Source organism: Oncorhynchus mykiss, chromosome 28 (assembly GCF_013265735.2).
Source record: "Oncorhynchus mykiss isolate Arlee chromosome 28, USDA_OmykA_1.1, whole genome shotgun sequence".
NCBI classification, from domain to species: Eukaryota; Metazoa; Chordata; class Actinopteri; order Salmoniformes; family Salmonidae; genus Oncorhynchus; species Oncorhynchus mykiss.
Genome location: NC_048592.1, coordinates 38,601,000 through 38,616,776, shown reverse-complemented (window position 1 = coordinate 38,616,776; position 15,777 = coordinate 38,601,000). Strand labels below are relative to the sequence as shown.

The 15,777-nt window shown below is 45.7% G+C and overlaps 1 protein-coding gene across 5 annotated transcripts in view; it reads left to right on the top strand.

The window, feature by feature from the left end:
* The window catches only part of LOC110509132 (rho GTPase-activating protein 29), a 70,034-nt gene that overhangs the window by 27,974 nt on the left and 26,283 nt on the right, over positions 1-15,777 (top strand). For 3 of the 5 annotated variants that reach the window (XM_036966299.1, XM_036966300.1, XM_036966302.1), the window contains 6 exons: positions 10,656-10,814; positions 12,387-12,451; positions 13,679-13,789; positions 14,759-14,839; positions 15,133-15,288; positions 15,534-15,671. In XM_036966299.1, coding sequence (XP_036822194.1) covers positions 10,656-10,814; positions 12,387-12,451; positions 13,679-13,789; positions 14,759-14,839; positions 15,133-15,288; positions 15,534-15,671 — 710 coding nt within the window. The remainder of the gene's footprint in view (positions 1-10,655; positions 10,815-12,386; positions 12,452-13,678; positions 13,790-14,758; positions 14,840-15,132; positions 15,289-15,533; positions 15,672-15,777) is intronic. The other 2 variants (XM_036966304.1, XM_036966303.1) reach the window with 1 other exon arrangement.

Genomic DNA, 15,777 nt, shown 5'->3' with positions numbered 1-15,777 from the left:
GACCCTCCTTAGTGGGAGACAGCAGACCCTCCTTAGTGGGAGACAGCAGACCCTCCTTAGTGGGAGACAGCAGCACCAGGTAATCTGTCTACAGCAGACCCTCCTTAGTGGGAGACAGCAGACCCTCCTTAGTGGGAGACAGCAGCACCAGGTCATCTGCGTACAGCAGACACTTGATATCAGTGTTGTTTAGGGTGAGACCAGGTGCTGCCGATCCTTCTAATGTTTTTGCCAGTTCATTAATGTGGACGTTAAATAGTGTTGGACTTGAGCAGATCCACTATAGATTATTTCACATTGAAAATCACAGTAGCAGGGGGTTTAGAAACCATCACACCTACTCTGTTTTGCTTGTTGCAAATTTTAACATTATATTTTTAGTGTATTTTAATAACATCACATTTTCCCTCCAATACCACTTTCTATTAGTCTATAAAAAAGACCTTTGTGCCAAATTGAATCAAATTATTTCTTGAAGTTTACAAAACACGAGTTGATTGTACCTTTTGGTTTTGGACTTCTTTGTCAATTGGAGGGTGGGAATGTGGTCAGTTATACAGTAATAGTTTTTAAATCCAATCTTCTGCTCAGAAGGTTGTGTTCATCAAGGAAATGATGTAGTCTGCTATTTTATGATACTGCAGATAATTTCCCCCTCTTATCGATTCCTCAATTCCATCCAGCTGATTTCCAATGTGCTGTTCCTTTTTTCTTTGTCAGGTTTTGATTAGATGTATTTTTTTGGGGGGGAAGGGGGGGTGGGGGTGTTCCTCTTATGTCTATTTTAGATTAGCCAAGGAGGTTAATTTGTCATATATGTCTGTTCCAAACGACCAAGTTTACACCTTCATTGTTGCAGCAGAATGTCAATTCTTGTAATTACCCCTCGCGGATCCGGGAGCGTTGTCATCAACTACAGTAATTAGCATAATGCAACGGACAAAAAAAACTAGTGCCCCCGAGATTCAACAGGTTTTAAGACTATAAAACGTTGTCCAGAAGAGATTGTAATTGGCTAATAATAGTTTTTTGGTAGATGTCTGTATCTGTAGGACTGTTTTTTTAATTTTTTTTATTTTTTATTTAACCTTTATTTAACCAGGCAAGTCAGTTAAGAACAAATTCTTATTTTCAATGACGGCCTGGGAACAGTGGGTTAACTGCCTGTTCAGGGGCAGAACGACAGATTTGTACCTTGTCAGCTCGGTGTAATTTATTTGGCTGCGATGCTTCATGGTTGGGTTCTGCTTTTCTCAGAGACTGTGATTTTTTTTACTGTGGTCTGAGAGAGGTGTTAGTGGGCTGACTGTGAAGGCTCTGAGAGACTCTGGGTTGGTCTGAGAGAGGTGTTAGTGGGCTGACTGTGAAGGCTCTGAGAGACTCTGGGTTTAGGTCGGTGAGGAAGTAGTCTACAGTGCTGCTGCCAAGGGATGAGCTGTAGGTGTACCTCCCAAAAGAGTCCCCTCTCAGCCTACCGTTGACTATGTACAGACCCAGTGTTCGACAGAGCTGTAGGTGTACCTACCAAAAGAGTCCCCTCTCAGCCTACCATTGACTATGTACAGACCCAGTGTTCGACAGAGCTGTAGGTGTACCTACCAAAAGAGTCCCCTCTCAGCCTACCATTGACTATGTACAGACCCAGTGTTCGACAGAGCTGTAGGTGTACCTACCAAAAGAGTCCCCTCTCAGCCTACCATTGACTATGTACAGACCCAGTGTTCCACAGAGCTGTAGGTGTACCGACCAAAAGAGTCCCCTCTCAGCCTACCATTGACTATGTACAGACCCAGTGTTCCACAGAGCTGTAGGTGTACCGACCAAAAGAGTCCCCTCTCAGCCTACCATTGACTATGTACAGACCCAGTGTTCCACAGAGCTGTAGGTGTACCTACCAAAAGAGTCCCCTCTCAGCCTACCATTGACTATGTACAGACCCAGTGTTCCACAGAGCTGTAGGTGTACCGACCAAAAGAGTCCCCTCTCAGCCTACCATTGACTATGTACAGACCCAGTGTTCCACAGAGCTGTAGGTGCTTTTTTTGTTTTTCACTTTGTCATAGTTGTTTCTGAGGAGGATATGTGAGGAGGGAAAGGTTGTTGCTTCCTGGTAGGTGTTTATCCCCATGACTGTTAACCAGATAAAGAATTCTCCTGTTTTTGATCAATTCGATTGAATGATTTAGTTCAGATTTATACCATATTATCATTCCCCCTGAGTCTCTGCCCTGTCCTGAGTCTCTGCCCTGTCCTGAGTCTCTGCCCTGCCCTGAGTCTCTGCCCTGTCCTGAGTCTCTGCCCTGTCCTGAGTCTCTGCCCTGTGTGATTCCTTTTAATTTAGTGGATGGTATGATTATCTCCCTATGACCTAGTGGACAGCCAGTGGAAACATCACCTCTGCACCATGTTTCCTGTAGTACTACAATATCAACATCAGCAATTTCTTTCAGGAAGTCTGGGTTTCTGCTCTTTAGCCCAGAAGCAAAGGACTCCAATCCTTGTAAATTCCACGCAACGTAAAAATATTTCATAACTGTTTTTCTCTCTCTTTACCTTCAAAATGAGACAATCCAACAAGAACGATTGTACTATTATGCAAATGTGATTTGTTTATAATTGAAGATTGTATTTGTGTCGTGCCACTTGGGTGGATGTCGTGTGAGGATGGTGGAGTTGTTGTGCTCATCTTACCGAGACCCTCGGCCTATCACACGTGAGCATTCGTGACCCTCGGCCTGTCACATGTGAGCATCCGTGACCCTTGGCCTATCACGTGAGCATCCGTGACCCTCAGCCTATCACGTGAGCATCCGTGACCCTGGGCCTATCACATGTGAGCATCCGTGACCCTGGGCCTATCACATGTGAGCATCCGTGACCCTGGGCCTATTACATGTGAGCGTCCGTGACCATGGGCCTATCACATGTGAGCGTCCGTGACCCTGGGCCTATCACATGTGAGCATCCGTGACCCTGGGCCTATTACATGTGAGCGTCCGTGACCATGGGCCTATCACATGTGAGCGTCCGTGACCATGGGCCTATCACATGTGAGCGTCCGTGACCCTCGGCCTATCACATGTGAGCGTCCGTGACCCTCGGCCTATCACATGTGAGCATAGTAGACTCAGCATGTGTTTGTCACTCATTTCATTGGTGGGGGCTGGGCCAGTTCCCTCGTCTTACAGCCTGCTGGGCTGTGGTCCGGGGTGTTGTCTTTGTGATCTTGGGGGAGTGGAAATTGCTCCGCTGTTCCTGGGTAGAGAGGTCTGGCTGCTGTTTTAAAGCTACGTCCTTGAGAGTCTTGGCAAGGATTGGGGACTGTCTCCCTGTACAGGTGAACATTGTCATAGAGACAACCCCGTTCTAGAGTGGGATATTGGGTCGCTGGTGTGTTTATTCTTTGGATTGTGGCAGGGTGGAAGTTCTTCCTCTGTAGAAGGGTTGACACCACGATCCTTGAGTTGGGGAAGATTGCGGAGGCCTTCTCAATCCCTCCCCGTAGTGAAGTGGCCACCCTCTCCTGCTGAGCACGCAGGTCGTTGCTTCCGGTGTGTATTATTATGTGGCTTGGCGACCCGAGATGGGCCTTATCAAGCAGCTCCATGGCACTCTGCGTTGTTGGGCACCACACCTTTCTCCTTTTGTGTCTAGGGTAAACGTTTATTCTCCTGAACAAACTTCCCATTTGAGACCATCAACAGGACGATGTCACCCGGTGTTTCTTCTGGACTGGAGGGGGTGGAGTGGGGGCTGGTGGGTGTTGGAGCTGGGGTGTGGCTGGTCTGTTTCTTCTGGACTGGAGGGGGTAGAGGGGGGGGCTGGTGGGTGTTGGAGCTTGGGTGTGGCTGGTCTGTTTCTTCTGGACTGGAGGGGGTGGAGTGGGGGCTGGTGGGTGTTGGAGCTGGGGTGTGGCTGGTCTGTTTCTTCTGGACTGGAGGGGGTAGGGGGGGGGCTGGTGGGTGTTGGAGCTGGGGTGTGGCTGGTCTGTTTCTTCTGGACTGGAGGGGGTGGAGTGGGGGCTGGTGGGTGTTGGAGCTGGGGTGTGGCTGGTCTGTTTCTTCTGGACTGGAGGGGGTAGAGTGGGGGCTGGTGGGTGTTGGAGCTGGGGTGTGGCTGGTCTGTTTCTTCTGGACTGGAGGGGGTAGAGTGGGGGCTGGTGGGTGTTGGAGCTGGGGTGTGGCTGGTCTGTTTCTTCTGGACTGGAGGGGGTAGAGTGGGGGCTGGTGGGTGTTGGAGCTGGGGTGTGGCTGGTCTGTTTCTTCTGGACTGGAGGGGGTGGAGTGGGGGCTGGTGGGTGTTGGAGCTGGGGTGTGGCTGGTCTATTTCTTCTGGACTGAAGGGTTGGCTGGTCTGTGCCGGTGCTGCTGTCAGTGGGAGGATGTTCTGTGGGCTAGGGGGAGGCGTGCACTAGGCAGGGCTGGGGGGGGGGGTCTGGCTGGTTGAGTTGGGCTCGTCTGCTGTGTGAGGGCAGGTCATAGAGTGGTGATCTAGCTGCTCCTGCAGTCTGTCCTCTGTTCTCTTTCTCTCCTGCAGTTTGTCCTCTGTTCTCTTTCTCTCCTGCATTCAGCCAGCTCTCTCTTGAGTCTGTCTCTCTGCACTGAGGGGGTCGTTCTCCTCCTGGGGCATGTCCTCCACTATGGTGGGAAGAGAGGTGCTGGATGTGCCTTTTTGGGTGGGGAGAGTAGGGATGAGGGTGGTGCTGCTGAGAGGGCATGTCACTGGTGGTGTCCTTCTCTCTCTCCGCTCTCTCCTTAATGGTCTGAAAGTCTGTTTCAAACAGTCTAATGTTACCTTGCACCATGACAGTCCCGATCTTGTAGAGGTTTATTGTTATCATGGTGCTGTCAGGGGGCTGTCTGACTTTCAGCTTCCACCCATTACAGACTGCTGAGCGCCATGCGTTTTTCTGGTCAGTGAGAAAGATGAGATTACTCATATCACAGTTTTTTTTGTGTAGGTCTACAAAAATAGTTTCTGGCCTCTTGCTTTAGTAGTTTCTGTTTTAAAAGCTTTCCCCGTTGTGTCATTTTTGTCCTCCGTAAGGTGGAGAATGGACACTGAGGGGGGGACATGGTGCCTGTGGGCTCTGCTACTACTGCTGCTGCTCCGCTGTCCCGCTGCCATGGCAACCAGTTGTATTTGTCTTCAGCTGTTGCTACCTAGTTAGCTCTAATTTAGCTAAAACAAATCAGCAAAAATAGTGAAAAAATATTTACTGAAGATATGTTTAAAGTTAGCTCCCTTTTGTGGTTGACTCACTCAGTTTGGTCGTTTGATGTCGTTGTATTAGCTCCCCTTGCTAGGTTTGTTCTAGATAAACTTTTCCGGCTAGCTTGATAGCCTGCTGGCTAGGTTTTTGTTGTGTAGCTAGCGAGAGTCAACTTAATTTGTCAACTTAAAGTTAGCTTTTTTTCCCTATTCTGATTGAATAGAGTTGTTCATCACTTCTTCTTTTTACATCCAGTGTTTCTCTTGTTTGCTTTATTGGCATGTACATATTGTCACTATGGATATTTACAATATTAAAATGATAAGAATCAAAACTGTTACTGTTGTCCCGTTGACAACAATAACCAAGGGTCAAAATAACCATTACATTGAACAATAACAATAAGCATATAGGACAAGTGCAGGTTGATTGGTCTGTCAGACACTGTCCCTCATCTTATGCCAGGCAGCAATGTAGTGCGCTGCCAACCCACAGCTCTCTGTGTCCTCCCCCAACAGGACGGGTAGCCTATCCTCATCAGAACCTTGAGTTTCATTTCCTCAAATTTGGCACGTTTGACATTTTGTAAGGAAATGCCGCTCTGTCTCAATGGTTGCACAGCCTTCTCTCTCTCTCTCGCTCGCTCGCTCTCTCGGTTTGCTTTATTGGAATGACATAACAATGTACATATTGCCAAAGCTTTCTTTGGAGATTTACAATATTAACATAATCAAAATTGTCAACGGGACAACAATAACCAAGGGTCAAAATAACCATACATTGAACAATAAGCATATAGGGCATGTGCAGGTTGATTGGTCTGTCAGACACTGTTCCTCATCTTATGCCAGGCAGCAATGTAGTGCGCTGCCAACCCACAGCTCTCTGCGTCCTCCCCCAACAGGACGGGTAGCCTATCCTCATCAAGAGGTCTTTGAAACCTTGAATGAGGGTTTCACATTTGGGGAAATGACACTCTCTAATTGTTTTATATTTTTGACATTTTGTCAGGAAATGCAGCTCTGTCTCAGGTTCTGCTGTGGTGCAGTGGTTGTACAGCCTTTCCTCTACAGGGAGCCAGGTTCTGCTGTGGTGCAGTGGTTGTACAGCCTTTCCTCTACAGGGAGCCAGGTTTTCCTGTGTCTACCCTTCTCAATGGCAAGGCTGTGCTCACTGAGCCTGCACTATGTCAAGGTTTTTCTAAGGTTTTGAGCAGTAACCATGGTCAATAACCCTTAAAACAAATTTGCAAATGTATTATAAATTAAAAAAAAATGTAAAAATCATATTTACATAAGTATTGAGACCCTTTACTCAGTACTTTGTTGAAGCACGTTTGACAGCGATTACAGTCTCAAGTCTTCTTGGGTATGATGCTACAAGCTTGGCACACCTGTATTTGGGAGTTTCTCCCATTTCTTCTCTGCAGATCCTCTCAAGCTCTGTCAGGTTGGATGGGGAGCGTTGCTGCAGTTATTTTCAGGTCTCTCCAGAGATGTTCATTCAGGTTTAAGTCCAGGCTCTGGCTGGGCCACTCAAGGACATTTAGAGACTTGTCTTGGCTGTGTGCTTAGGGTCGTTGTCTTGTTGGAAGGTGAACATTCGCCCCAGTCTGAGAACCTGCTCCAGTGCGCTCAGGATTTCATCAAGGATCTTTCTGTACTTTACCTTTCCCTTGATCCTGACAAGTGTTTATTTAACTTTTATTTAACTAGGTAAGTCAGTTAAGAACAAATTCTTATTTACAATGATGGCCTACCCCAGCCAAACTTGGACAAGCTTGGGCCAATCTTGCGTCGACCTATGGGTCTCCCAATCACGGCCAGATGAGATACAGCCTGGATTCAAACCAGGGACTGTAGTGATGCCTCTTGCACTGAGATGCAGTGCCTTAGACCGGTGCACCACTCGGGAGCCCGGTACTAAGCCTGGCGCTGAAAAACATCCCCACAGCATGACGCTGCCACCACCACGATTCACCGTAGGGATGGTACCAGGTTTACTCCAGACGTGATGCTTGGCATTCAGACCAAGAGTTGAATGTTGGTTTCATTAGACCAGAGAATCTTGTTTCTCATGGTCTAAGAGTCCTTTAGGTGCCTTTTGGCAAACTCCAAGTGTGCTATCATATGCCTTTTACTAAGGAGTGGCTTCCGTCTGGCCACTCTACCATAAAGGCCTGATTGGTGGTGCTGCAGAGATGGTTGTCCTTCTGGAAGGTTCTCTCATCTCCACAGACTCTGGAGCTCTGTCAGAGTGACCTCCTTGACCAAGGCCCTTCTCCCCCGATTGCTCAGTTTAGGAAGAGTCTTGGTGGTTCCAAACTTCCATTTAAAAATTATGGAGGCCACTGTGTTCTTGGGGACCTTCAATGCTGCAGAAATGTTTTGGTACCCTTCCCCAGATCTGTGCCTCCACACAATCCTGTCTCGGAGCTCTATGGACAATTCTTCAGACCTCATGGCTTTGGTTTTTGCTCTGACAGGCAGTGTCAACTATGGGACCTTATATAGACAGGTGTGTGTCTAACCAAATCATGTCCAGTCAATTGAATTTACCACAAGTGGACTCCAAGTTGTAGAAACATCTCAAGGATGATCAGTGGAAACAGGATGCACCCGACCGAGCTCAACTTCAAGTCTCATAGTAAAGTGTCTGAATACTTATGTAAATCTGGAATTTGTTTATGCTTTGTCATTATGGGGTATTGTGATGTCATTATGGGGTATTGTGATGTCATTATGGGGTATTGTGATGTCATTATGGGGTATTGTGTGTAGATTGAGGGAGAGGGGGGGGAAATTTGAATTGTAACAAAATGTGAAAAATTCAAGGGATCTGAATACTTTCCCGAATGCGCTGTATATTTTATCCTCTAGTGACACCCCGTCCCGGATCCAGGAGCGTAATCATCGACTGACACTAATTAGCATAACGCAACGGACATAAATATTACTAGAAATTATTCCTATTCGTGAAAATCACAAGTGAAATATATTGAGACACAGCTTAGCCTTTTGTTAATCACCCTGTCATCTCAGATTTTCAAAATATGCTTTACAACATAAGCAAGACAAGTATTTGTGTAAGTTTATCAATAGCCTAGCATAGCATTATGTCCAGCTAGCAGCAGGTAACTTGGTCACGGAAATCAGAAAAGCAATCAAATTAAATAGTTTACCTTTGATGAGCTTCGGATGTTTTCACTCACGAGACTCCCAGTTAGATAGCCCAATGTTCCTTTTTTCCCAAAATATAATTTTTGTAGGCGAAATAGCTCCGTTTGTTCTTCACGTTTGGCTGAGAAATCGACCGGAAAGTTCGGTCACGACAACGGCGAAAAATATTCCAAATTAGCTCCATAATATCGACAGAAACATGGCAAACGTTGTTTATAATCAATCCTCAAGGTGTTTTTCAAATATCTATTCGATAATATATCCACCGGGACAATTGGTTTTTCAGTAGGACCGATTGGAAAAATGGCTACCTCTGTATTTTACGCGAGAATCACTCAGAGCCATCAGGTGACCATTTACACAATGTAGCCGCTTACGGGTATTCTTCAACATAAAGGCGTAAAACTACGTCACAATGCTGTAGACACCTTGGGGAATACGTAGAAAAAGTAATCTGGTTGATAGCCCATTCACTGCTCAATAGGGACGCATTGGAACGCAGCGCTTTCAAAACATGAGGCACTTCCGGATTGGATTTTTCTCAGGCTTTCGCCTGCAATATCAGTTCTGTTATACTCACAGACAATATTTTTACAGTTTTGGAAACTTTAGAATGTTTTCTATCCTGAGCTGTCAATTATATGCATATTCTAGCATTTTGTCCTGACAAAATATCCCGTTTACTTTGGGAACGTTGTTTTTCCAAAAATGAAAATACTGCCCCCTGGGCACAAGAGGTTTTAAGAATGTCATCTTTAAGAAGGAACACCAAAATAAAAGCTCGACCATCAGGGAGAATAAAAAAAGAATAATCCCAAAACAATTGAATTTAGCAGTATTCATTTTGTTTGAGCAAAGAAACACATCGTTAGTAGAGCTAGGTGATCTGGACCAACAGTCATACGGCCACACATTGACCCCGTTTTGCTCGATAAGATAAATACAACAATAATATTGTTTAATGCACAGTTACTTTCCGTTAGTGGCAGGGCTCTAGACTAAATGTTTCTAGTGCCAAGTAAGACATGAACCATGTTTTCTATTTCCTCTTACATGTTCAGGGAATGCATGGTGGATATTTTGATGTCAACAGTAGGGATCCAGAATAATCAGATGTGTTTTTGTCTCGTTAGAGATTATTTTTGCATGTTTGTTTTTTTTGTTTGTCCTAGGTTATATGCAACACCATTTACCACCCGAGGAAGTGGGAACTCAAAACACATTAGCTATTTTGCAAACTTTTAAATATATTGTTGCTAGGTATCCATGCAATTCATCTAACAATTTTGCATCCATTCCTCTGCCGGATCGTCTCAATGACTTTCTCTGTTTGTAAAGTGGTGTTATTTCCTCTATATTTCCTCTATATTAACAGTTGAGAAATAATTATAATACTCAAATAAAGCTGAGAACCTCCTTTTTATATATATATAAATATATAAACAGAAACTGTAGTTAAAACGTTTGTCTTTCCCACAATTACATTTTGAATTGTTGCTCGACTGTCAGTAATGCTCTTATCAGAATGCATCTCTCCCTTCACTTTGTGTGCAAAAGGGGGGAGTGGGAGTGAGAGCCAGCAGGGCAGAGGCAGCAGGGCAGATACTTTCATTGCAGGTTAATGCACGTTATTGTTGACCAAATAAGGGTTTTAGAACAAAAGCATCTACAGGAACGTAGCCTAATCACAGAAATTGCCGACATAAGTAAAATTGCTTCCGTAAGAATAACAACGTTGGTTTCAGTATTTATTTTAAATTTTTCCGCTCTGAACATTAGTCAAGCAAAAGACATTGCTGAAATTAGCTTTAAGACTGCAACATTTCTCTTAGCTTAGGCAAGTCAGTTAAGAACAAATTCTTATTTTCAATGACTGCCTAGGAACAGTGGGTTAACTGCCTGTTCAGGGGCAGAACGACAGATTTGTACCTTGTCAGCTCGGGGATTTGAACTTGCAATCTTCCGGTTACTAGTCCAACGCTGTGGTTAGGAACCCCCCCCCCCCATGTGGTTAGGAACCTCCCCCTCATCCCCCCCAATGTGGTTAGGAACCCCCCCCCCCCCCTCACCCCCCCCAATGTGGTTAGGAACCCCCCCCCCCCCCCCAATGTGGTTAGGAACCCCCCCCCTCACCCCTCCCATGTGGTTAGGAACCCCCCCCCCCCCAATGTGGTTAGGAACCCCCCTCCCCCCATGTGGTTAGCATGTACTGTAACAACAGTAGATACTGTATGATAGATGCTCCTCTTGTACTTCATATCCAGGCCCAGAGGTGGCGCTGTCTGAGGAGGAGGAGGAGGAGGATGTTGACCTGACGCTGCAGAAGAACGACAGCGGGGTGGAGTCGGCTCTGCTCTATGCCAAGGCCTGGTCTAAGTACACCAAAGATCTGCTGGCCTGGGTCGACAAACGCCTGGGACTGGGTTAGTTAGACACATGCATTCACCTGCAAGCATGCACACACGCATGACCTACACACACATACACGGCTCACACATACACGGCTCACACATACACACCTGGCTAGAAAATAGCCCAGGCCCAAATCATATCAGTATTTACCTCAGATCTTCAGTCAAAACCTACTAATGAAATAAATGCAATCAAAATGCTGATACTCATTTCATTCATTTAATTAACAAGTTATGAGTAACACCCAATTCCCCGGTGTGGAAAACGTTATTGTCCCCTTTACACTCAGTAACTGGTTGTGCCACCTTTTAGCAGCAATGACTCCAACCAACCACTTCCTGTAGTTGATCAGTCCACCTTTTAGCAGCAATGACTCCAACCAACCACTTCCTGTAGTTGATCAGTCCACCTTTTAGCAGCAATGACTCCAACCAACCACTTCCTGTAGGTAGTTGATCAGTCCACCTTTTAGCAGCAATGACTCCTGTAGTCACTTCCTGTAGTTGATCAGTCCACCTTTAGCTGCAATGACTCCAACCAACCACTTCCTGTAGTTGTTGATCAGTCTCTCACGTCGCTGTGGAGGAATTTACTGTAGCTGCAATGACTCCAACCAAACACTTCCTGTAGTTGTTGATCAGTCTGTCACGTCGCTGTGGAGGTTTAAGCAGAACTGCTTAAACTGAGCTAGACATCCATGTTAGTGGACATACACTATATATACAGAAGTATGTGGACACCCCTTCAAATTAGTGGATTCGGCTAATTCAGCCACACCCGTTGCTGACTGGTGTATAAAATTGAGCACACAGCCATGCGATCTCCATAGACGTATATTGGCAGTAGAATGGCCTTTATTGAAGAGCTCAGTGACTTTTAACGTGGCATCGTCATAGGATGCCACCTTTCCAACAAGTCAGTTTGTTAAATTTCTGCTCTGCTAGAGCTGCCCCGGTCAACTGTAAGTACTGTTATTGTGAAGTGGAAACGTCTAGGAGCAACAACGACTCAGACGTGAAGTGGTAGACCACACAGGCTCACAGAAAGGGACCGTTGAGTGTTGAAGTGCGTAGCTCGTAAAAATCATCTGTCCTCGGTTACAACACTCACTACCGAGTTCCAAACTGTCTCTGGAAGCAACATCAGTTAATAACTATTCGTCAGGAGCTTCATGAAATGGGTCTCCGTGGCCAAGCATCCGCACACAAGCCTATGATCACCATGCACCTATGCCAAGCGTCGACTGGAGTGGTGTAAAGCTCACTGCCATTGGACTCTGGAGCAGTGGAAACATGTTCTCTGGAGTGATGAATCACACTTCACCATCTGGCAGTTCGATGGAAGAATCTTGGTTTGGCGGATGCCAGGAGAACACTGCCTGCCCGAATGCATAGTGCCAACTGTAAAGTTTGGTGGAGGAGGAATAATGGTCTGGGGCTGTTTTTCATGGTTCGGGCTAGGCACCTTAGTTCCAGTGAAGGGAAATCTTAACGCTACATTTTAGTGGATGGACATGCTTACAAATTTGTGAACCCTGTCAACAACACATCCACTGACTTATCTGCTATATCTCTCCCCCCCAGACATCGAATGTGCCAAGAGCTGTGCCAAAATGGCAGAATCTGCAAAGATGCTTGCGAGTCAACAGGTAATATGTTTTAGAATAATTGAACACAAGCACAGACCACGGATATACGCTGGGTGTACAAAATATTAGGAACACCTTCCAAGCATTGAGTCCCTTTGCCCTCAGAACAGCCTCAATTCGTCAGGACATGGACTCTACAAGGTGTCCAAAGCGTTCCACAGGGATGCTGGTCCATGTTGACTCCAATGCTTCCCACAGTTGTGTCAAGTTGACTGTTTTTTTATTTTTTTTTCAAACCAGTGCGCCTGGCACCTACCACCATGCCCTGTTTAAAGGCACTTCAACATTTTGTCATTCACCCTCTGAATGGCACACATACACAATCCATGTCCCAATTATCTCAAAAGCTTAAAAAGCCTTCTCTAACCCGTCTCCACCCCTTCATAAACACTGATTTGAAGTGGATTTAACCTACATTCACCTGGTGTGGTCTGTCATGGAAAGAGCAGGTGTTCCTAATGTTTTGTACACAGTGTATCTATGCTTGAAAACTGCAGCTAAACAGACTAAAACATAGCTTAATACCCTCCTCCCTCTTAAACTTAAAGTGCAACTGATGACAACTTCACTGATTGAAAACGTCCTGATAGAAAATGTGCATCGATATTAGTCAAACATTTTATTGTAGTGTCGACATTTACTACAAAAATGTTAAATTGGATTAATTTTGGTTCATGAAGTCAGTCTCATCCAAAACAGAGTTTTTTTTTGTGTGAGTTCGTCATGACTTACTTGAGGGTTGGGTTTAGATTTTTTTTTTCAGCAATGCCCACTAGCTCGGGATAAACAGCTGCAGTCATTGCTCTCTATCTCTACGGTGAGACAGACTGGTCCAGCAACGCAGTGGGTCGGACATCGTTTAAATAAGACGACACAGTGCACATTTTGTCTCTTGAGAAATACTTCACCAAACATCTTGGCTAGATGTAAAATTGCTCGACTAAAAACCCTTTGTCAAAATGAATGAAATATTTTCATGAGTTCCCTTAGACATCCTGACTATTTTGAGGAAGTGACCCTCATTTGGTTCCTAATTTGTCTCATGGGGGAAAAACCCATCAGTAACTGCCTCATATAACCACATCCCCTAAAAAAACCTGAAATCTCGTTTTTCTTAAATGAGCAACAGAGAAACGTGGAATCGGTGTGTTCAGTCTCTCTTTGAACACACGAGAAGAGAATGTGACTAATTACATTTTTCTTAATGTCTGTTTGTCTGGCCCACAGGACTACATGCCATTCAGGGAGACCTATATCTCTACGTTTAAGAATGACACAGAGTACAGCCAACTCCTCCTGCAGACTGCCACTGCCCTGCAGACCAACAAATTCATGCAGGTAGGACTGACGCTCTAGAACACACTAGTACAGGTAGGACTGACGCTCTAGAACACATTCCTACAGGTAGGACTGACACTCTAGAACACATTCCTACAGGTAGGACTGACGCTCTAGAACACATTCCTACAGGTAGGACTGACACTCTAGAACACATTCCTACAGGTAGGACTGACGCTCTAGAACACATTCCTACAGGTAGGACTGACGCTCTAGAACACATTCCTACAGGTAGGACTGACACTCTAGAACACATTCCTACAGGTAGGACTGACGCTCTAGAACACATTCCTACAGGTAGGACTGACGCTCTAGAACACACTAGTACAGGTAGGACTGACACTCTAGAACACATTCCTACAGGTAGGACTGACGCTCTAGAACACATTCCTACAGGTAGAACTGACGCTCTAGAACACATTCCTACAGGTAGGACTGACACTCTAGAACACATTCCTACAGGTAGGACTGACACTCTGGAACACATTCCTACAGGTAGGACTGGCGCTCTAGAACACATTCCTACAGGTAGGACTGACACTCTGGAACACATTCCTACAGGTAGGACTGACGCTCTAGAACACACTAGTACAGGTGGGACTGACGCTCTAGAACACATTCCTACAGGTAGGACTGACGCTCTAGAACACATTCCTACAGGTAGGACTGACGCTCTAGAACACATTCCTACAGGTAGGACTGACGCTCTAGAACACATTCCTACCGGTAGGACTGACGCAGGACTGACGCTCTAGAACACATTCCTACAGGTAGGACTGACGCAGAACTGACGCTCTAGAACACATTCCTACAGGTAGGACTAACAAACCTTCAAGACTCAATAATGTAGCGATCGACGGTGATCTGACCTCTGACAAGGCAACATTTTTCATTTGTGTTTAAAATAATTTGTGAAAGAAGTGCTATGTACACAATCCTCTATGTTGTGCCTCTGTGTGCGTCCTGTAGCCGCTGTTGTCCAGAAGGACTGAGCTGGACAAACTGAGGAAAGACCTTAACGAGCAGTGGCAGAGAGAACAGAAAAAAATGGTTTGTGAGACTTCTGTCACTCTGCCTTTCTCTGTGTGTGTGTGTTACTTCACTCACCTGTGTGTGTGTTACTTCACTCACCTGTGTGTGTGTTACTTCACTCACCTGTGTGTGTGTTACTTCACTCACCTGTGTGTGTGTTACTTCACTCACCTGTGTGTGTGTGTTACTTCACTCGCTTGTGTGTGTGTGTGTGTGTGTTACTTCACTCACCTGTGTGTGTGTGTGTGTGTGTGTGTGTGTGTGTGTGTGTTACTTCACTCACCTGTGTGTATCGCCCCTCTCCCGTGCAGCAAGAGTCCGAGGCGGCGCTGCGTAAGGCCCAGTGGGCCCAGACCCAGAGGACAGACGAGTACCAGAAGGCCCAGTCGTCAGCCAGCCGCTCCCAGGAGGAACAGCCCAGACAGCTGGACAAGAAGAGGAAACTGGAGGAGGAGGCTCTACAGAAGGTATGGAAGAAGGCCTGATCATTTCCAATTAACTGCAGTCAATAGGCTATGCTTTATTGTCCAATTTAGAAAAATCTGTTATGTTAAGTTCCTTGATTAAGGGCCCAACAGCAGTAGGTGAATCTGACCCATTTGCAAGGTCACTCCCACTATATTTCCCCCAGTCAGCTCTGTGACCGACAAGCCTCCAGTTCCTGCTTCTCTAACCTTGAGTTCTAATGTTGTCTCTCCTCCCTGTCTCTCAGGCTGAGGATGCGAGGGACCACTACAGATCCTGTGTAGCTGATGCAGGAGCCAGGAGGGCAGAGCTGGCCAGCACCAAGACAGACATCCTCACTCAGATCAGAGAACTGCTGGCTCAGTGTGACCTCACACTCAAAGCTGTGAGTTAAAAAAAAAAAAAATAAAAATCACCTTTTATTTAACCAGGTAGGCCAGTTCACCTTTATTTAACCAGGTAGACCAGATCACCTTTATTTAACCAGGTAG